At 44.2% G+C, this 23,147-nt stretch overlaps 1 protein-coding gene across 1 annotated transcript in view; it reads right to left on the bottom strand.

Moving 5' to 3' along the window:
- The window catches only part of LOC148454249 (uncharacterized), a 236,274-nt gene that overhangs the window by 88,297 nt on the left and 124,830 nt on the right, over positions 1-23,147 (bottom strand). Inside the window, exons 7-9 of the mRNA XM_088461130.1 lie at positions 2,558-2,809; positions 2,408-2,473; positions 2,201-2,323 (exon numbers count right to left, since the gene is read on the bottom strand). Coding sequence (XP_088317256.1) covers positions 2,201-2,323; positions 2,408-2,473; positions 2,558-2,809 — 441 coding nt within the window. The remainder of the gene's footprint in view (positions 1-2,200; positions 2,324-2,407; positions 2,474-2,557; positions 2,810-23,147) is intronic.

Here is a 23,147-nt window from a genome sequence, read left to right as displayed (position 1 = left end):
ACTCTAGTGCCACAGCCCCAGGAGGTGACCATAATACCACCGTAATACCACAGCCCCAGGAGGTGACCATAATACGACCGTAATACCACAGCCCCAGGAGGTGACTCTAGTGCCGCAGCCCGAGGAGGTGACTCTAGTGCCACAGCCCCAGGAGGTGACTCGAATGCCACAGCCCCAGTAGGTGACTAGTGCCACAGCCCCAGTAGGTGACTAGTGCTACAGCCCCAGTAGGTGACTAGTGCCACAGCCCCAGTAAGTGACTAGTGCCACAGCCCCATGAGGGAACTCTATTGCCACAGCCCCAGGAGGTGACTCGAATGCCACAACCCCAGTAGGTGAGACTAGTGCCACAGCCCCAGTAGGTGACTAGTGCCACAGCCCTTGTAGGTGACTAGTGCCACAGCCCCAGGAGGGATCTCTATTGCCACAGCCCCAGGAAGTGACTCGAATGCCACAGTCCCAGTAGGTGACTAGTGCCACAGCCCCAGTAGGTTACTAGTGCCACAGCCCCTGGAGGGATCTCTATTGCCACAGCCCCAGTAGGTGACTAGTGCCACAGCCCCAGGATGTGACTCGAATGCCACAGCCCCAGGAGGTGACTAGTGCCACAGCCCCAGGAGGTGACTCTAGTACCACAGCCCCAGGAGGTGACTCTAGTGCCATAGCCCCAGGTGGTGACTCTAGTACCACAGCCCCCGGAGGGATCTCTATTGCCACAGCCCCAGGAGGTGACTCTAGTACCACAGCCCCAGGAGGTGACTCTAGTACCACAGCCCCAGGAGGTGACTCTAGTGCCATAGCCCCAGGTGGTGACTCGAATGCCACAGCCCCAGTAGGTGACTAGTGCCACAGCCCCAGTAGGTGACTAGTGCCACAGCCCCAGGAGGTGACTAGTGCCACAACCCTTGTAGGTGACTAGTGCCACAGCCCCAGGAGGTGACTAATGCCACAGCCCCAGTAGGTTACTAGTGCCACAGCCCCAGTAGGTGACTAGTGCCACAGCCCCAGTAGGAGACTTAGGCCACAGCCCTAGTAGGTGACTAGTGCCACAGCCCCAGGAGGGATCTCTATTGCCACAGCCCCAGGAGGTGACTCAAGTGCCACAGCCCCAGGAGGTGACTCAAGTGCCACAGCCCCAGGACGTGACTAGTGCCACAACCCCAGGAGGTGACTCTAATGCCACAGCCCCAGGAGGTGACTAGTGCCACAGCCCCAGGAGGTGACTAGTGCCACAGCCCCAGGAGGTGACTCTAATGCCACAGCCCCAGGAGGAGACTCTAGTGCCACAGCCCCAGTAGGTGACTATTTCCACACCCCCAGGAGGGATCTCTAGTGCCACAGCCCCAGGAGGTGACCCTAATGCCACAGCCCCAGGAGAGATCTCTATTGCCACTGACACAGGAGGGGACTCTTGTGCCACAGTCCCAAGAAAGGTCTCTAATGCCTCACTCCCAGGATGGGTACTCTAGTGCCACAACCCAGTAGGGGTTATTAGATGCCCATGCTCCATAGGCTAACAGTGACCTTCTGAGGAAATTCCCACCATAGAGGATTTGTGAATATCCGGTGTCCACCCTTTTGAGGAGGGCTACTGACATTATCAGTAATCATGGACACCACTGGCCTGCTCTCAAAATTCAGCAGTCCACTCATTGCTGGTCTTCCCAATCAGAAATCCTCAACAATACCCACCTCTCAAAGGTTCTTTCACTAAAAATCATCACTGTTGACTTATGCAATCCTAAACTGAACCCAGCTGGGCTCCTCCATTCTAGAAATAACATCACACCTCTCATCTATCACCCAACCAGTATCAAAGCCTGCTTAGTGCATTTCCCTAGGGCCTGAGTATTCTGTGAGGCTTTGGGATTTTGTGCTTCCTCAGGATATCCCGTAACTAGTACCTCGCAGAGTTTCACAGCAATACACTCGTCGGTGAGTTCCCCAAAGCGTCACAGGATATGATCTTGTAAGATGCATAATCACAAGCAAAATAACAAATACACAAGGATACAATTTGAAGTAATAGAAATTATGTCAGCTCAACATGGTCTGTAACAAACACAAAAATATGAGGATAATACAATGAAAAGCCCGTGTAAGGACAGGGGGATATTCTACTTTAATTCACAGCCACACTTGTGTAAATTTGCGTTAATTGAAAGATGTTTAACAAGATCTTATTTCTCTCAACTCACACAATCAAAATGTGGCTTTTCCCCTGTATGGGTTCTCTTATGTTTAAAAAGATCTGATTTCTGTGTAAAACATTTCCCACACTCGGAACATGAAAATGGCTTCTCACCTGTGTGATGTCTCTGATGTATAACAAGACCTGACTGCCGTGTAAAACATTTCTCACACTGAGTACAGGAATATGGCTTCTGACCGGTGTGACTTATCATATGTCTAAAGAGATTTGATTTATGTGTAAAACATTTTCCGCACTGAGAACATGGAAATGGTCTCTCACCTGTGTGAATTACCCAATGTATAACAAGATCTGATTTGTGTATAAAACGTTTCCCACACTCAGAACATGGAAATGGTTTCTCACCTGTGTGACGTCTCTGATGTTTAACAAGATCTGATTTCTGTGCAAAACATTTCCCACACTCAGGACATGGAAATGGTTTCTCACCTGTGTGAGTTCTTTCATGTGTAACAAGAGCTGATCTATGTCTAAAATATTTCCCACACTCAGAACATGGAAATGGCCTCTCACCCGTGTGACTTCTCTGATGTATAACAAGATCTGATTTCCATTTAAAACATTTCTCACACTCAGAACATGGAAATGGTTTATCACCTGCCTGAGCTGGCTGATGGGTAATAAGCTTTGTGTTCTGCGTAAAACATTTGGCATCTACAGAACAGGGAAATATTTGATCTGCTCTAAGAGCTGTACTGTATGAACCATAATTTGAGTTCTCAGGAAAACATTCCTCATGATTAGAGGGATCAGGTGATATATCTGCACTGTGAGGTACTGCATATATATTTGTGGTAGTTTGGTTTTCTCCAGTACAATCTCGGGTGATAACGTTGTCTTCTATATGCCGATCTTGAGATAAAATCAGGTGTTCCCCTGAGACATTCCAGCTGTTAAATCCATCTGCTGGGGATAAAATAATATATGGAAACATGAATATTTGTCATGACCAGTTTGCGAAATAGCCATAAAATAGGTAAAAAAAAAGATGCTACAATTTGACCCCTGGGTTGGGTGAGGTTGGCTGGCTCAGATGGATCTAGCTCTTCCTTTCCCCTTCCTGTTTTATACCATTTTTGTTTCACCCGATAATCTACTGCTCTTTTGTTCTCAATCACTATGCCTTTCTCCACTGCTTCCTTGAATGCTAAGGGGTTAAATTCCCCCAAATTTTACTTTGAACTGAACTTTACCCCAACATATACTTGTAGTTCCACCAAGCACAATGGGGTGGCTAGCTTGCTGCGCAGATCTCTTCCTTTTACACTCTCCTCCAATGTATCTGATAGGAAAAGCCGAAATATCATCTTGATGGGTAAATTGGGTCCTCTAGATGTCACTATTGATACCCTCTACACCCCAAACACAATAGATTTCTTTGTAAGGTTTTATTCCCTTCACTACATAAATTTTGCCATGGTTTCCTCTTACTGGGTGGTGACATTTAACCAGTAGTCAACCAGATTCTGGAAAGGGGTCTCCCCACTGGTGTCTTTAGTTCCTGTAAGACCTCCAGGCATCTCACCAGACATCTCTGAGAAGCTGGTCTCTAACTCCTGGCGTTTCCACATAAAGTATACTTCAGAAAAAAACATGATTTCTGGTTCTTTATGTCAAAACAACTGCTGGACACTACTATTCGACCAAATCCATGGTTAAACCACTCTGTGGACACTCTTTATTTGATCTTTTGTACTCTCCACCGGGAAGGCCTTCCTGGAGAGTCATACTACAAGAACAATTACGCATAGTTATAACTCCAACCGTAATAAACACCACAAACAGAAATTAACAGATCTCATCCACAACCTACACCAGTTAGAGCAGGCTCATAAATGCCATCCTACCAAGACACACTTTCAGCTCTTTTCATCCACCCAACACGGACTGAAGCGTCCCTTAGCTGAGAAAACGGAAAATTCTCTCCACTAGTTAAACCATCAATACTACTTTGTGAAAAGTAATAAAGCAGACTCTTTGCTTGGAATTTCCAAATCATATCCCCAGACAATTAAGAATAGATAATTGCACACGCTAGCTAGTGATTAGGAAATGTCAGGAGCTGCAAACCTTAAAGAGGTTCTCTTGGTATAGTAATTGTAGATATGGAAACCTTAAAGAGAGGTCCTTCTCTTGGTATAGTAATTGTAGGATATATGGAAACCTTAAAGAGAGGACCTTCTCTTGGTATAGTAATTGTAGATATGGAAACCTTAAAGAGAGGTCCTTCTCTTGGTCAGTAATTGTAGATATGGAAACCTTAAAGAGAGGTCCTTCTCTTGGTACAGAAATTGTAGGATATATGGAAACCTTAAAGAGAGGTCCTTCTCTTGGTATAGTAATTGTAGGATATATGGAATGTGCTCACTGAAAACACCTTGGGGTAATGTATGTTGTGAATTAGTATTATAATGAAGAATAAGCAATACGTGTATCATTCCCAACAGACATTACCCCAATGTTTTTCAATATATCCTACAATATTCCCAACTATACAATGCTAATTACCCCTACCTTATCGCCCAAATTGAAAGGTATCCCTTCCTCTGGCAAAAACACTACATTTCCTGGGTGGACCAAATCAAGATGTACCCCAGCACCTTTTATCATACTACATGGTCCTGTCCCAAAATCACCCCCTTTTGGTCTGATTAATTCCCTCATGACGACTGTCACAGGACTCTCCTCACACGTCAACCCAGTGCACCTTTTATTATGTCCCCCTACCCGTAACTTCCCCCAAACACACCAATAGGCTCATCCTCTACATCGCATATACAGCAAGATACCAGCTCACACGTCACTGGAAACGGCCTGATCCCCCCTCAAAGCAAGAAGTTGTGAAATCAAATAATTTCTGAAATGGATCATACATCGCTGGGCTCCTCAACGTCATCATCAGAAGGTACCATGCAGTGTGGACCTCATTAAATAGACATAGCCATCTTTTCGACTCTATGTACTCCCGTGTCATGTCCTGGCCCACTCCTCCTCCTTTACCCTTCCCCACCCCAACTGTTCAACCACCCAGTCCCTTCTTCCCCCTCCTATCTCTTGTACTAACCATTCTCTACTTATTACTTTCCTTTATATTGTAACCTACACACTTTTTGGTATTCACTTGCCCCCCTTAGTGATCACCTATATGCTTTGGTTCTGTTACTGTTTATCTGTTTTATAACTGTTGTACTTGTGACCATACTATTGTTGATAGGGTCATATTTCATTGTGAGTTTGTATTTACTCTGTAACACGTTGTTTCTCTTGAAAATAAAGAGATTTAAACAACAATATGTTACAATCTTTCATTGACTTACATTTTAGACTTTGTTGTAATTAGAGCAGCGATTACATGTTGATTTAAATAATTAGCGATGCTTGTTCTGGAGGTTACTGTACCGCAACGCAGCATAAGAAGTAGAAAAATGCCCATGTAATAAAAGTACTGTCTTCATACAAGATGCAGTCTCTAACTGGAGTAAATACCAGGAGCATTTGCCTTATGGCTAATCACTTTCACCGTACACTTATTCTCTGGTACTTCAAACCATTGTATGCTTAACTTAATGGTTCTAATAATATTTACTCTACATTATACTTTGACATAGCTTTTATGCTCTTTATTCAACACACTTTCCTTTCCCACATAATTAAGCCCTGTTATCTTCATCAAACTATGGCTATATTTACTGCACCCTTCTCATTCTATCCTCACTCACCTGAGGAAGAGCACATCACGTCCTAGAAACGCGTCGCACACTCTGAATAGATGTGAAGTATAGTCTGACCCTTTTCCCATCAATTCCCTACTTTCCAATTCTAGTATATGATTTGGTCCTGTACGTTTTGTTTCACAATTTGCGAATACATACTGTATATATTTTATAGTCCTGTTTTTTGTATTTAAACTTAAAAATCAATAGTTTAATGACCATTTAGTCCTTTCTACTAGACACAATTCAAACCCTTATGGGAATATAGTGCTTCAGTGCACAATAAGGAAATCGTGGTGAACTTTTCCTATATTATGGTCAATGTTGATCCTTAATACCCACCACTGATGGACATCGGTACTACAAATGAATGGTCCAATGAGCAGCTGACTTTACTAATTGTGGAGTGTGATACCATATTTACTCCTGAAACCATCCTTGAGAAGGGTCAGGACTAGGCTATTTGGCTTCTGTCCTTTATCTTTATATCTGAGATTTGGAGGAAATAACCCCCCCAGTCATCCAGACACCAGGAACCTACCCTTCATTTCAGGAGCAACCACTGGTGGACAATGGCGTTAAGACTGTGCATTGTATACACACCGCTCATAATAGAGGAGTTTGACTATATTCAATGGTCCACTGCCTTGCAAACATTTTTGTCCCACACACATTATGGGCCCGATTTTGCGGTCACCCGTCTTTTACTTTATGGAAATGCCGATACAAAGTCCTTCCCTGTCAAGTTAAGCATCTTTCCAACTCAAAATGTGCCTCTTATTCACATAAATAAGACTGGTAGTGACAAAATTGCATTGCTAGACTGCACCGATCAATTTAATGAGTGTGTTGAGTCTGATTCTAAATTTGTGCAAAAAGGGCTCTGGTGTGAGTGGACGGGGTTCTTCTTCACGCCAAGTTCCATACGTGTGGAAAACTAACTCCTCGGCAGTTAAAGATGCAGCCCAAAGTCTCTGAGAGACTGTGACTAGCTTTTCGCTGCCTCTGTGATGCGTGTAAGAAGCAAAATTGAAATAAAAGTATGTTACGCTACTAGTCGGTATAGTTTGATCTTTCCATAATGATTTGGTACAGAGGTGGAGGGTAAGCCAGCATAATCACGTCACTATAATAACATTACTGAATGACATTTCGAAGTCTCTGGTCTTCCATGTTACAATAAGCAGGATTGCGCCAAATCAGAATGTAAGAGAGTAAGAAAAAAAATAAAATGGACACACAAGAAACCATCTAAAGTTCAGTCCATCTTATGTCTTGTACAATAAAAGCGTAACAAATTTAAAACAAGTCTAAAGAAAGGATGTGACAGAGGTGGTTTGTTACTATTTATATATCTACATAATATATCTAGTAATAAGGATATAAGGTGGCACGCAGCAGGTACAGAGGGCAGCCATACAATCAGAATAATCCGTTTCAGTATTTAATTTTATACTTTTATCAGGGAAAACCACCAGAATAGTCATATGTTATATATACAAAAAAGAATGTTCAAATAAAAAAAATTCTTAAATTCTAAACCATAATTCAATTACGGTCACACTCGATATTTCAAACCTGTATTGTAGTATAACCCATGATCTTGGAATGAAGGCTGTGTGGGACCCCATCACCACCAGTCAATCACATAAAGGTCCTCCTGTGAACTATGTTATGCTGTTGATTGATGTCATTCTTCACAAATAAGAATTTTATTTGAATTTTTCTTTTTCCTGCAGTAATGAGGGACTACGATGGGGTCAAACATGGGCCCATTGCATCCTAACTTATTCATGTAGTAGTTTGAAAATAAATAAATTGCAGGTTATTCAGATGTTTTTAAATATATTTTCATTTATGTAAGGTATGTCGTTTATTCTTGATATGGAATATGGCTGTGATGGACATCTCCCAACCTTTATTGATTGTTTAAATAGCTTGGATACAATCATTAGGTTCACTATCAACTGTAGTTTATGTACTATCAATTTGGGGATTCTATGGAAATCAAGAAGGCTACATCCAATTCTATAAACTTGACTTCTGAGCAATTATTGACAATACGTAGAAGGGAGGCACATTTGTTGATACACATTTGGTTGCATATTATTCAGTTGGACCCAATTAAAAGAAGTGGGACCATAAAGGAAAAAAACAAGATGGGCAGCCAACTGCAAAACATCTGTAGTCATGGAAGAGGAAGCAAATTCAGAAAGGACAGGGAACCCCATCAAATGACACTGAGGAAGTTGTAATGCCCTGCGCTCCTCCCATGCCTTAGACCAACTTCAGTGACCCTGCCCAGGAGGAGCTGAAACAACATATAGCCTGGACATGAAAGGGTACCAGAATCTGCTGCATTGGCAATAGATAGGTCTCCAGTTGCAGTCCTCAGCTTAAGGCCCCTAGGGTGAACTTCCACTATAAAAGCCTCCTTATCAGGGAAGTCTGTCTAGTGTGGTAAGTGCAGAATGTCTACATCCCACCTCCATCTCAGCCAGTCACCAGGAGCAGAACTGCACTCTAGTATTGCGCTGGAAATATGTGACTCTTTTCTGTAATAAGTGTTCATTACTCACCAGTGCTGATATCTGTAGGGATTACCTCCTCCTTACACTGCTGATCACCTCTCAAATACGTCTCTTCTCCCTCTATATCTTCTGCCTTCATATAAGTCACATACATCTTTTCTTCTCCCTCTATATCTTCTGCCTTTATACCAGTTTCATACGTCTCTTCTTCTCTCTCTATATCTTCTGTCTTATTATGAAACAGATAATCCACAAAGCAATAAAACAAAACATAAATAATGGTTGACTTCACTATCAGAGGTTACACAGTATAAGATCAGTGTATAAGACACCTACAGCTGCTTTACACATCATACATTGAAGTGCCAAAAGTGATGGTATAGATGCCTAGTATCATGTAGGACCCCTCTAGCCCATCAAAGTGCAGCATCTCGACATGGCAATGACTCTAAAAGTGGATGGAAGACCTCTGGAGAGATACTGACCCATGTCATCTGGATAGCTTTCCACAGCTCCCTGATATTTGTAGCTGCAGGATCTTAAGTGTGAATGGACCTCTCCACCACGTCCCATAAATGCTCAATTGGGTTCATGTCGAGTGACAACACCATTTGTCAGAACTCTCCAGAATACTCCTCAAACCAATTCTGGACAACTTTGGACCAATGACACAGTGCATTATCCTGCTGGAATATTCGATCATTGTGGGGGTACATGAAGTCCATGAAGGGCTGCAAATGGTCTTCAAGCAATGCAAAGTAGCATTTACTGGTTAACAACGTCTTCAGGTGCATCCAACCCATGCAACGTGAACACACCCTACACCATTATGGAACCACCACCAGCTTGCATGATGCCTTGTTAACAACTGGGGCTATGGCCTCATGGGGTTTATGCCACTTCCGGACACTACCATCAGTTCGAAACTGGAAACATGACTCATCAGACCAAGTTACCAGTCCTCCAGGGTCTTATTAGCAAGGTCACAAGCTTAAATGAGGTACTGTGTCTGGTGATGTAGTTTTAACAGGGTCAGTCTGGGGGATGTAGTTATGAGACCAGCTGCCACGATGCTACCGGTCTATATCCCGATGGGGAAAGTCCGACAAGGGACTTAAGATAGGCGTTGAAATACCAATACCTATCTTAATCCCAACGCAGGAATACAGAAGGACGCCAACTTGAACGGGGCACCCCTACTGTTAGCCGCGGAGGGGAGGGTTGTTTAGGAAGTGTAGCGGGGCTATGGTTAGATTTTGGGGTAGAGATTAGGGTTAGGCACCCACAGGGGGAAGGGATAGTTTTAGGCACCACTGGGGGGAAGGGGGGGTTAGGGTTAGGCACTAAGGGGCGTGGGTTAGGCACAAAGGGGGGAGACTTAGGTTTAGGCACTAACGAGGAGGGTTAGGGTGCGGGGTGGGGCGGGTTAGGCTACAAAAAGGGAGGGTTAGGGGGAGAAGGGGGTAGGGTATGTATACTTACCCGGCCCCTGTCAGGATACCAACCATCGGGAGATGCCACTATTCGTACTGTGACAGGAGGCATCCCGACAGCCGGCATTAAATACAGATTCCCACTCTGGTGGGTCTTCTGCTCCCATATGCCATGGAAGAGCGCTGCATTGACCTGCTGGATATGCATCTGGTACCTTCTCCATTGAATGTGATTTGAGTCAATGTTGCCTGTCTGTTACCACGAACAATTCTGGCTAGACGCCGCTGGTCAAGATCAATAAGCACCCGTGGTTGACCACTGCGCTGTCCATGGTGTGTGGTCATGACTTCCATGAGGTATTCCCGGAACACACGTGAAACCATAGATCAAGGAATGTTGAATTTCTGCACAACTTGGGAAATGGAATGTCCCATTCATTGGGCACCCACTATCATGCCCCGTGCGAACTCTGATAATTTACTTTGCCTCGCCATGAGTTCAAACTGTCGCACAAGATGTCAGATTACACCTGATGCAGGACTGGGTATTTTCCAGTATGGTGGCGCCTCCTACCATTAACTTTACATAATGCTATTGCATTACTTTTGGGACTTCAGTGTACAATGACAGTCACTTTGATATATTGGAGAGACCCTAAATCCCACCTACCTGATCCTCCTGTAGGATCCTGTGATTCTCCTCTGTGCAATCCTGGGAATAAAGAGGACAGGGACATCTCTCTGGGGTATTTCTGTTACTGGGTCCATCTGTAGGAGACACACAGTGACTGAGTACACTGTATATATGTGATTATCAGGTGATGTGTGTGTATATAGGTGATCTCTATACCTGCCCTCCACAGTACAATAAATGACAGTTTCCTCTTACCCAGTGATGTGAGGGGCTGGTGATTCTCCATCATCACGTCCTTGTACAGACCCCTGTGTTCCTCTATATATTCCCCCTCCTGCATGGAGACATAGACAGTGATATCCTGACCACTTATAGGAACCTGACACACACAATGATACAGTCATTACCCAGACACATCCCCTGGTGTTACTGTATAATGTCCCATTCCCAGCAGTCACCTCTCCAGTCATTACCCAGACACCTCCCCCGGTGTTACTGTATAATGTCCCTTTCCCAGCAGTCACCTCTCCAGTCATCACCCAGACACATCCCCTGGTGTTACTGTATAATGTCCCATTCCCAGCAATCACCTCTCCAGTCATCACCCAGATACATCCCCTGGTGTTACTGTATAATGTCCCCTTCCCAGCAGTCACCTCTCCAGTCCTCAGCCAGACACATCCCAGGTGTTACTGTATAATGTCCCATTCCCAGCAGTCATCTCTCCAGTCATCACCCAGACACATCCCCTGGTGTTACTGTATAATGTCCCATTCCCAGCAGTCACCTCTCCAGTCATCACACAGACACATCCCCCGGTGTTACTGTATAATGTCCCATTCCCAGCAGTCACCTCTCCAGTCATCACCCAGACACATCCCCTGGTGTTACTGTATAATGTCCCATTCCCAGCAGTCACCTCTCCAGTCATCACCCAGACACATCCCCTGGTGTTACTGTATAATGTCCCCTTCCCAGCAGTCACCTCTCCAGTCATCACCCAGACACATCCCCCAGTGTTACTGTATAATGTCCCATTCCCAGCAGTCACCTCTCCAGTCAGCAGCTGAATGATCTTGTTGGTGAGTTCCAGGATCTTCTGCTCATTGTCTCTCTCCTGGATCAGTGAGTGAGGTGGAGGCACCATGATGGAGCTCTGGGTCCAGCTCAGTCCTCCTGACACTCGAGGACGGCTGCTGGGTGTCTCATACACACAGTTTGTCTTCTTAACTACTTTGTAATCCTGTGTATTGGGGGAGACACCAAATATCACTACATATACTCCCAGATCCCCTCATTTCCCCAGTTATGTCCCTGTATTATTACTATAGATATAAGTGATGTCACTGTGACACTCCCAGATCCCCTCACCTCCACAGTCATGTCCCTGTATTATTACTATAGATATAAGTGATGTCACTGTGACACCCCCAGATCCCCTCACCTCCCCAGTCATGTCCCTGTATTATTACTATAGATATAAGTGATGTCACTGTGACACTCCCAGATCCCCTCACCTCCCCAGTCATGTCCCTGTATTATTACTATAGATATAAGTGATGTCACTGTGACACTCCCAGATCCCCTCACCTCCCCAGTCATGTCCCTGTATTATTACTATAGATATAAGTGATGTCACTGTGACACTCCCAGATCCTCTCATTTCCCCAGTTATGTCCCTGTATTATTAGTAAATATATAAGTAATTTCACAGTGACACTCCCAGATCCCCTCACCTCCCCAGTCATGTCCCTGTATTATTACTATAGATATAAGTGATGTCACTGTGACACTCCCAGATACCCTCACCTCCCCAGTCATGTCCCTGTATTATTACTATAGATATAAGTGATGTCACTGTGACACTCCCAGATCCCCTCACTTCCCCAGTCATGTCCTTGTATTATTACTATAGGTATAAGTGATGTCACTGTGACACTCCCAGATCCTCTCACCTTCCCAGTCATGTCCCTGTATTATTACTATAGATATAAGTGATGTCACTGTGACACTCCCAGATCCCCTCACCTCCCCAGTCATGTCCCTGTATTATTACTATAGATATAAGTGATGTCACTATGACACATCCAGATCCCCTCACCTCCCCAATCATGTCCCTGTATTATTACTATAGATATAAGTGATGTCACTGTGACACCCCCAGATCCCCTCACCTCCACAGTCATGTCCCTGTATTATTACTATAGATATAAGTGATGTCACTGTGACACTCCCAGATCCCCTCACCTCCACAGTCATGTCCCTGTATTATTACTATAGATATAAGTGATGTCACTGTGACACCCCCAGATCCCCTCACCTCCCCAGTCATGTCCCTGTATTATTACTATAGATATAAGTGATGTCACTGTGACACTCCCAGATCCCCTCACCTCCCCAGTCATGTCCCTGTATTATTACTATAGATATAAGTGATGTCACTGTGACACTCCCAGATCCCCTCACCTCCCCAGTCATGTCCCTGTATTATTACTATAGATATAAGTGATGTCACTGTGACACCCCCAGATCCCCTCACCTCCCCAGTCATGTCCCTGTATTATTACTATAGATATAAGCGATGTCACTGTGACATTCCCAGATCCCCTCACCTCCCCAGTCATGTCCCTGTATTATTACTATAGATATAAGTGATGTCACAGTGACACCCCCAGATCCCCTCACCTCCCCAGTCATGTCCCTGTATTATTACTATAGATATAAGTGATGTCACTGTGACACTCCCAGATCCCCTCACCTCCCCAGTCATGTCCCTGTATTATTACTATAGATATAAGTGATGTCACTGTGATACTCCCAGATCCTCTCATTTCCCCAGTTATGTCCCTGTATTATTAGTAAATATATAAGTAATTTCACAGTGTCACTCCCAGATCCCCTCACCTCCACAGTCATGTCCCTGTATTATTACTATAGATATAAGTGATGTCACTGTGACACTCCCAGATCCCCTCACCTCCCCAGTCATGTCCCTGTATTATTACTATAGATATAAGTGATGTCACTGTGACACTCCCAGATCCCCTCACCTCCCCAGTCATGTCCCTGTATTATTACTATAGATATAAGTGATGTCACTGTGACACTCCCAGATACCCTCACCTCCCCAGTCATGTCCCTGTATTATTACTATAGATATAAGTGATGTCACTGTGACACTCCCAGATCTCCTCACCTTCCCAGTCATGTCCCTGTATTATTACTATAGATATAAGTGATGTCACTGTGACACTCCCAGATCCCCTCACCTCCCCAGTCATGTCCCTGTATTATTACTATAGATATAAGTGATGTCACTATGACACATCCAGATCCCCTCACCTCCCCAATCATGTCCCTGTATTATTACTATAGATATAAGTGATGTCACTGTGACACTCCCAGATCCCCTCACCTCCCCAGTCATGTCCCTGTATTATTACTATAGATATAAGTGATGTCACTGTGACACTCCCAGATCCCCTCACCTCCCCAGTCATGTCCCTGTATTATTACTATAGATATAAGTGATGTCACTGTGACACTCCCAGATACCCTCACCTCCCCAGTCATGTCCCTGTATTATTACTATAGATATAAGTGATGTCACTGTGACACTCCCAGATCTCCTCACCTTCCCAGTCATGTCCCTGTATTATTACTATAGATATAAGTGATGTCACTGTGACACTCCCAGATCCTCTCACCTTCCCAGTCATGTCCCTGTATTATTACTATAGATATAAGTGATGTCACTGTGACACTCCCAGATCCCCTCACCTCCCCAGTCATGTCCCTGTATTATTACTATAGATATAAGTGATGTCACTATGACACATCCAGATCCCCTCACCTCCCCAATCATGTCCCTGTATTATTACTATAGATATAAGTGATGTCACTGTGACACCCCCAGATCCCCTCACCTCCCCAGTCATGTCCCTGTATTATTACTATAGATATAAGTGATGTCACTGTGACACTCCCAGATACCCTCACCTCCCCAGTCATGTCCCTGTATTATTACTATAGATATAAGTGATGTCACTGTGACACTCCCAGATCCCCTCACCTCCCCAGTCATGTCCCTGTATTATTACTGTAGATATAAGTGATGTCACTGTGACACTCCCAGATCCCCTCACCTCCCCAGTCATGTCCCTGTATTATTACTGTAGATATAAGTGATGTCACTGTGACACTCCCAGATCCTCTCATTTCCCCAGTTATGTCCCTGTATTATTAGTAAATATATAAGTAATTTCACAGTGACACTCCCAGATCCCCTCACCTCCCCAGTCATGTCCCTGTATTATTACTATAGATATAAGTGATGTCACTGTGACACTCCCAGATACCCTCACCTCCCCAGTCATGTCCCTGTATTATTACTATAGATATAAGTGATGTCACTGTGACACTCCCAGATCCCCTCACCTCCCCAGTCATGTCCCTGTATTATTACTATAGATATAAGTGATGTCACTGTGACACCCCCAGATCCCCTCACCTCCCCAGTCATGTCCCTGTATTATTACTATAGATATAAGCGATGTCACTGTGACATTCCCAGATCCCCTCACCTCCCCAGTCATGTCCCTGTATTATTACTATAGATATAAGTGATGTCACAGTGACACCCCCAGATCCCCTCACCTCCCCAGTCATGTCCCTGTATTATTACTATAGATATAAGTGATGTCACTGTGACACTCCCAGATCCCCTCACCTCCCCAGTCATGTCCCTGTATTATTACTATAGATATAAGTGATGTCACTGTGATACTCCCAGATCCTCTCATTTCCCCAGTTATGTCCCTGTATTATTAGTAAATATATAAGTAATTTCACAGTGTCACTCCCAGATCCCCTCACCTCCACAGTCATGTCCCTGTATTATTACTATAGATATAAGTGATGTCACTGTGACACTCCCAGATCCCCTCACCTCCCCAGTCATGTCCCTGTATTATTACTATAGATATAAGTGATGTCACTGTGACACTCCCAGATCCCCTCACCTCCCCAGTCATGTCCCTGTATTATTACTATAGATATAAGTGATGTCACTGTGACACTCCCAGATCCCCTCACCTCCCCAGTCATGTCCCTGTATTATTACTATAGATATAAGTGATGTCACTATGACACATCCAGATCCCCTCACCTCCCCAATCATGTCCCTGTATTATTACTATAGATATAAGTGATGTCACTGTGACACTCCCAGATCCCCTCACCTCCCCAGTCATGTCCCTGTATTATTACTATAGATATAAGTGATGTCACTGTGACACTCCCAGATCCCCTCACCTCCCCAGTCATGTCCCTGTATTATTACTATAGATATAAGTGATGTCACTGTGACACTCCCAGATACCCTCACCTCCCCAGTCATGTCCCTGTATTATTACTATAGATATAAGTGATGTCACTGTGACACTCCCAGATCTCCTCACCTTCCCAGTCATGTCCCTGTATTATTACTATAGATATAAGTGATGTCACTGTGACACTCCCAGATCCTCTCACCTTCCCAGTCATGTCCCTGTATTATTACTATAGATATAAGTGATGTCACTGTGACACTCCCAGATCCCCTCACCTCCCCAGTCATGTCCCTGTATTATTACTATAGATATAAGTGATGTCACTATGACACATCCAGATCCCCTCACCTCCCCAATCATGTCCCTGTATTATTACTATAGATATAAGTGATGTCACTGTGACACCCCCAGATCCCCTCACCTCCCCAGTCATGTCCCTGTATTATTACTATAGATATAAGTGATGTCACTGTGACACTCCCAGATACCCTCACCTCCCCAGTCATGTCCCTGTATTATTACTATAGATATAAGTGATGTCACTGTGACACTCCCAGATCCCCTCACCTCCCCAGTCATGTCCCTGTATTATTACTGTAGATATAAGTGATGTCACTGTGACACTCCCAGATCCCCTCACCTCCCCAGTCATGTCCCTGTATTATTACTGTAGATATAAGTGATGTCACTGTGACACTCCCAGATCCTCTCATTTCCCCAGTTATGTCCCTGTATTATTAGTAAATATATAAGTAATTTCACAGTGACACTCCCAGATCCCCTCACCTCCCCAGTCATGTCCCTGTATTATTACTATAGATATAAGTGATGTCACTGTGACACTCCCAGATACCCTCACCTCCCCAGTCATGTCCCTGTATTATTACTATAGATATAAGTGATGTCACTGTGACACTCCCAGATCTCCTCACCTTCCCAGTCATGTCCCTGTATTATTACTATAGATATAAGTGATGTCACTGTGACACTCCCAGATCCCCTCACCTCCACAGTCATGTCCCTGTATTATTACTATAGATATAAGTGATGTCACTGTGACACCCCCAGATCCCCTCACCTCCCCAGTCATGTCCCTGTATTATTACTATAGATATAAGTGATGTCACTGTGACACTCCCAGATCCCCTCACCTCCCCAGTCATGTCCCTGTATTATTACTATAGATATAAGTGATGTCACTGTGACACTCCCAGATCCCCTCACCTCCCCAGTCATGTCCCTGTATTATTACTATAGATATAAGTGATGTCACTGTGACACCCCCAGATCCCCTCACCTCCCCAGTCATGTCCCTGTATTATTACTATAGATATAAGCGATGTCACTGTGACATTCCCAGATCCCCTCACCTCCCCAGTCATGTCCCTGTATTATTACTATAGATATAAGTGATGTCACAGTGACACCCCCAGATCCCCTCACCTCCCCAGTCATGTCCCTGTATTATTACTATAGATATAAGTGATGTCACTGTGACACTCCCAGATCCCCTCACCTCCCCAGTCATGTCCCTGTATTATTACTATAGATATAAGTGATGTCACTGTGACACTCCCAGATCCTCTCATTTCCCCAGTTATGTCCCTGTATTATTAGTAAATATATAAGTAATTTCACAGTGTCACTCCCAGATCCCCTCACCTCCACAGTCATGTCCCTGTATTATTACTATAGATATAAGTGATGTCACTGTGACACTCCCAGATCCCCTCACCTCCCCAGTCATGTCCCTGTATTATTACTATAGATATAAGTGATGTCACTGTGACACTCCCAGATCCCCTCACCTCCCCAGTCATGTCCCTGTATTATTACTATAGATATAAGTGATGTCACTGTGACACTCCCAGATACCCTCACCTCCCCAGTCATGTCCCTGTATTATTACTATAGATATAAGTGATGTCACTGTGACACTCCCAGATCTCCTCACCTTCCCAGTCATGTCCCTGTATTATTACTATAGATATAAGTGATGTCACTGTGACACTCCCAGATCCTCTCACCTTCCCAGTCATGTCCCTGTATTATTACTATAGATATAAGCGATGTCACTGTGACACTCCCAGATCCCCTCACCTCCCCAGTCATGTCCCTGTATTATTACTATAGATATAAGTGATGTCACTATGACACATCCAGATCCCCTCACCTCCCCAATCATGTCCCTGTATTATTACTATAGATATAAGTGATGTCACTGTGACACCCCCAGATCCCCTCACCTCCCCAGTCATGTCCCTGTATTATTACTATAGATATAAGTGATGTCACTGTGACACTCCCAGATCCCCTCACCTCCCCAGTCATGTCCCTGTATTATTACTATAGATATAAGTGATGTCACTGTGACACCCCCAGATCCCCTCACCTCCCCAGTCATGTCCCTGTATTATTACTATAGATATAAGTGATGTCACTGTGACACTCCCAGATCCTCTCACCTCCCCAGTCATGTCCCTGTATTATTACTATAGATATAAGTGATATCACTGTGACACTCCCAGATCCCCTCACCTCCCCAGTCATGTCCCTGTATTATTACTATAGATATAAGTGATGTCACTATGACACATCCAGATCCCCTCACCTCCCCAGTCATGTCCCTGTATTATTACTATAGATATAAGTGATGTCACTGTGACACCCCCAGATCCCCTCACCTCCCCAGTCATGTCCCTGTATTATTACTATAGATATAAGTGATGTCACTGTGACACTCCCAGATCCCCTCACCTCCCCAGTCATGTCCCTGTATTATTACTATAGATATAAGTGATGTCACTGTGACACTCCCAGATCCCCTCACCTCCCCAGTCATGTCCCTGTATTATTACTGTAGATATAAGTGATGTCACTGTGACACTCCCAGATCCCCTCACCTCCCCAGTCATGTCCCTGTATTATTACTATAGATATAAGTGATGTCACTGTGACACTCCCAGATCCTCTCACCTCCCCAGTCAGCAGGTAGATGATCTCTAGGGTGAGATGTAAGATCCTCTCAGTCTTGTGAATCCCGTCCTTGTCCATCCTCAGTGAATCAATGAGAATACAGAATGTGTGACGTGTAATAAAGACTCTGGTTCCTCACAGCAGGACTGCCTAAGAATAAATAGAATATATATAATACACATTACAGAGAACACATGTAACACGGTCAGACATGTAACAATGAGTGACCAGTAAGTCTCCCCCCCAGCCATAGAGCCCTGTTCAGTATCAGTCAGAGGTTCCTTTGAAACAAACCACATAAGACTTATCAGAGGCCATCACACAATGCTGTACTGCATAACGGTATATCACCATAACGTCACTGCCTGGAGCTTCCGTCCTCCCAACACATATTTGGTTCAAATTACTTAACTTGAAGACTGTTACTGAAACTTGAATTAAGGATGTTTTTGGTCTCTGGCCAAAGTTCCCTGAGTTCTCAAACACTGGTTCCGGCTCCTTATCCATATATCGAAGGTAAGTGGTTGCATTCCACTTAGTTGGCTCCTGGGACAGATTGGTAGCCTTGCAGGTGTCACTGACCTTTGTGAAAGCCCCAGGCATTTACCACATGGGTCTCAGTAGCCCTCAGATTCCACCATCATTCTGCTACAACCCGTCAGCCCAGTCCATGGGTCCTGACTTGGATCTAAAAACCCTAAACGTGATACATTGTATGCAGGTCACATCAATAAAGACACACTGATTACTGTACTCAGGTCACAACAATCTCACCCCACTCACCCATCTTCTCCTTTACTCCTCAATCCACCCTCAGTTCCTTCTCCCCAGTCACTAAGGTTGAAGTCCCTGCACTAATCATCTCACCCTACTACTCTACTCCTCCCAGTGCACGCCCTCCACTAGTTCACACCTCAGCTTGTCCGTGGACACATTCCCACCATCACTGAAACACCAATTCTAATGAGACCAGCTCTCGATCCAGCTTCTAATACCAACCATAGCTCTATTTTTATCTTCTCTATATCTCCTATCTATATGAGGATTGTGTACAATCACCTATCTAATCTGCAATCGGTCTTTAACCCCCAACATTCCACTACGGCTGCCATCACAATTACTCAGATCTACTTACAGAAAAATCCAAGAGCCACTTCTCTATACTCCTCCTAAATGGTCTTTATGCTGATTACCACACTGTTGACCACCACCTCCTCCCGAGGACCCTTCAGTCCACTGGTCTTTGCGATACAGTTCTTTCCTGATTCGAATTGACCCGTCGGTGTCTCCACCACTGGACACGTTACTCTCCAATTCAATTCTGGTGGGTTCCAAAACATCTCTATTTTATTCCTCCTGTTGATCTCACTGTTCACCTCTTGTCTTGGTGACCTAACTAGCTCATTTGTCCACCAGTACCAGACATAGGCTGTTGATACCCATGACGTATCCCATTCTATACTAACTCGATGTCAGCACCAGATTTCCCAAAGCATCCTAAAGATCAACATTTCCAGAACAAGGATCATCTACCCTGTGTTAAAGCAGAAATATGATATAAGCTAATTGTGTAAGAGTGTGAATAAGTATGAAATATATATATATTGCCATTTGCGTGGAGTGAATTAAATATATTACGGTGCTAAACCACATTGCCATAAGCGTAAGCATTATAATGTATGGATAAATAATAGTAATATATATCTAAAATAGAAATTAGCCATTTGAACATAATAAAAGCTTATTTCTAGAAAATGCAAATGTATTTTATATTTTAAAATGGCCGCCGATGAACAGATCTAAGATATTGATCAAGTTCAGTAACAGGATGACGAAGGGTCTGATTCACTAAGGATCGCTATTGCGATGGTGGCTATGATTACGCACGAAGGTCTGCTGCATAACTATGCTAATTAATGCTATCGCACAGCCGGCATAGAGACGCCCACTACCGCTATCTCACATCCGTAATACCGTGCAGTAACATCGGACCCTCGCGCAGAATTACAGCAGGTCTGAACTTACTCAGAAATCGCTAACCTCGTCGCACGCAGTACTCAGGCTGCGTATGCCGTCGCAGTGGCTAATTTATGCACGCCCTTGCAAGGGCGTTCAAACGGACAGGCACGCCTGCGTTTCTCCGACCACTCCCGTCACCACCCCCAAACGCTGATTGCCTGTCAATCACTCTGCGATGGCTTACCTTGCTCTGCGTGATCGCAGTGCGATCACAGTGTAGCCGTCGCGCACGAGCACCGCCATGCGTACGCTTGCCCACTACGTAACAATCGGCCAACTGCGTACGCTGTTGCAGATGTGATCCGTTAGGCCCTAAGTATTTAGTAACAAGAATGTGGGACTGATAACATGTTGTTTTCATACATAAGGACATATTCTTACACATGTGTTGAGTACAATCTGCAGGAAACCAGATAGACCCTGAGATCGCAGACTTAGGGGGGGAATTCAATTGCCCACGATCATTTTTATACAGTAAAAACGGGACTTTACCCAAAAAAATTTTTCGGGGCAAATCAATTACACCAGGTTTTTACCGCACAAAAAATGTCCCATTTTTGGGCAAAAACACATAGGATCTGGAATAAGCCCCTGGATCCATGTGTCTTTGCAATCACGGCCACGAAAAAAACGCACTTATCGGGGGTTTTGTTTCATATCCAGTTGGTGCCGGCTTCCTGCCAGCAGCCCTGCACACGCTGCTGCGGGCTGGGCTGCAGTGGGACAAGGTAGACTGCTGCCACTGAGCAGCAGTCTTCTATCCTCTGCGGGGGGTGGGAGGGGTGCGTTCACACTGATCGCGGCCCCCCGGATCTACCCCTGGCTGAGGTGCTCACAGAGCCTCCATCTTCAGCACTGCTTTTGTTTTTTTTCTAAAGGTGGGTGGCCAAGCCCCCCCCATCCCCGATAAGGTCCAAGTCTTCGAGGTTAATTGAATTCCCCCCTACAGATACTGTGTACAAAAACACTGACCAAATGCCACCCAAACATTGCGGGCAAAACATAATACAAGCCGTCCGTCACCAGTGATCGCGGTTTCTGATACTATAGAACTTGTCCAAGAGAAGTTGGCGCAGCTTTGGATTTAAGTCATGGATCAACGTATAAGAAATGTTTCGCCAATTACTATTAAGGACATTTACATATAGGCAATAGGAATTATTATACAGGCTGCTCCCCCTGTATAATAATAATACTAACAGGACACCACAGGCTGCTCCCCCTGTATAATAATAATACTAACAGGACACCACAGGCTGCTCCCCCTGCATAATAACAGGACACCACAGGCTGCTCCTCCTGTATAATAATTACAGGACACCACAGGCTGCTCCCCCTGTATAATAATAATACTAACAGGACACCACAGGCTGCTCCCCCTGCATAATAACAGGACACCACAGGCTGCTCCTCCTGTATAATAATTACAGGACACCACAGGCTGCTCCCCCTGTATAATAATAATAACAAGACACCACAGGCTGCTCCCCCTGTATAATAATAATAACAGAACACCACAGGCTGCTCCCCCTGTATAATAATAACAGGACACCACAGGCTGCTCCCCCTGTATAATAATAATAATAATAATAATAACAGGACACCACAGGCTGCTCCCCCTGTATAATAATAATAATAATAATAACAGGACACCACAGGCTGCTCCCCCTGTATAATAATAATAACAGGACACCACAGGCTGCTCCCCCTGTATAATAATGATACTAACTGGACACCACAGGCTGCTCCCCCTGTATAATAATAATACTAACAGGACACCACATGCTGCTCTCCCTGTATAATAATAATAATAATAATAACAGAACACCACAGGCTGCTCCCCCTGTATAACAATAACAGGACACCACAGGCTGCTCCCCCTGTATAATAATAATAATAATAATAACAGAACACCACAGGCTGCTCCCCCTGTATAATAATAATAATAATAATAACAGAACACCACAGGCTGCTCCCCCTGTATAATAATAATAATAATAATAATAATAATAACAACAATAACAGGACACCACAGGCTGCTCCCCCTGTATAATAATAATAATAACAATAACAGGACACCACAGGCTGCTCCCCCTGTATAATAATAATAATAATAATAATAATAATAACAGAACACCACAGGCTGCTCCCCCTGTATAATAATAACAGGACACCACAGGCTGCTCCCCCTGTATAATAATAATACTAACAGGACACCACATGCTGCTCTCCCTGTATAATAATAATAATAACAGGACACCACGGGCCGCTCCCCCTGTATAATAATAATAACAGGACA

This window comes from Taudactylus pleione, unplaced genomic scaffold, assembly GCF_031769625.1.
Source record: "Taudactylus pleione unplaced genomic scaffold, aTauple2 ptg001020l, whole genome shotgun sequence".
NCBI lineage: Eukaryota > Metazoa > Chordata > Amphibia > Anura > Myobatrachidae > Taudactylus > Taudactylus pleione.
Note: the sequence above shows the minus strand (reverse complement) of the source record. Positions and strands in the feature narration are given on the sequence as shown.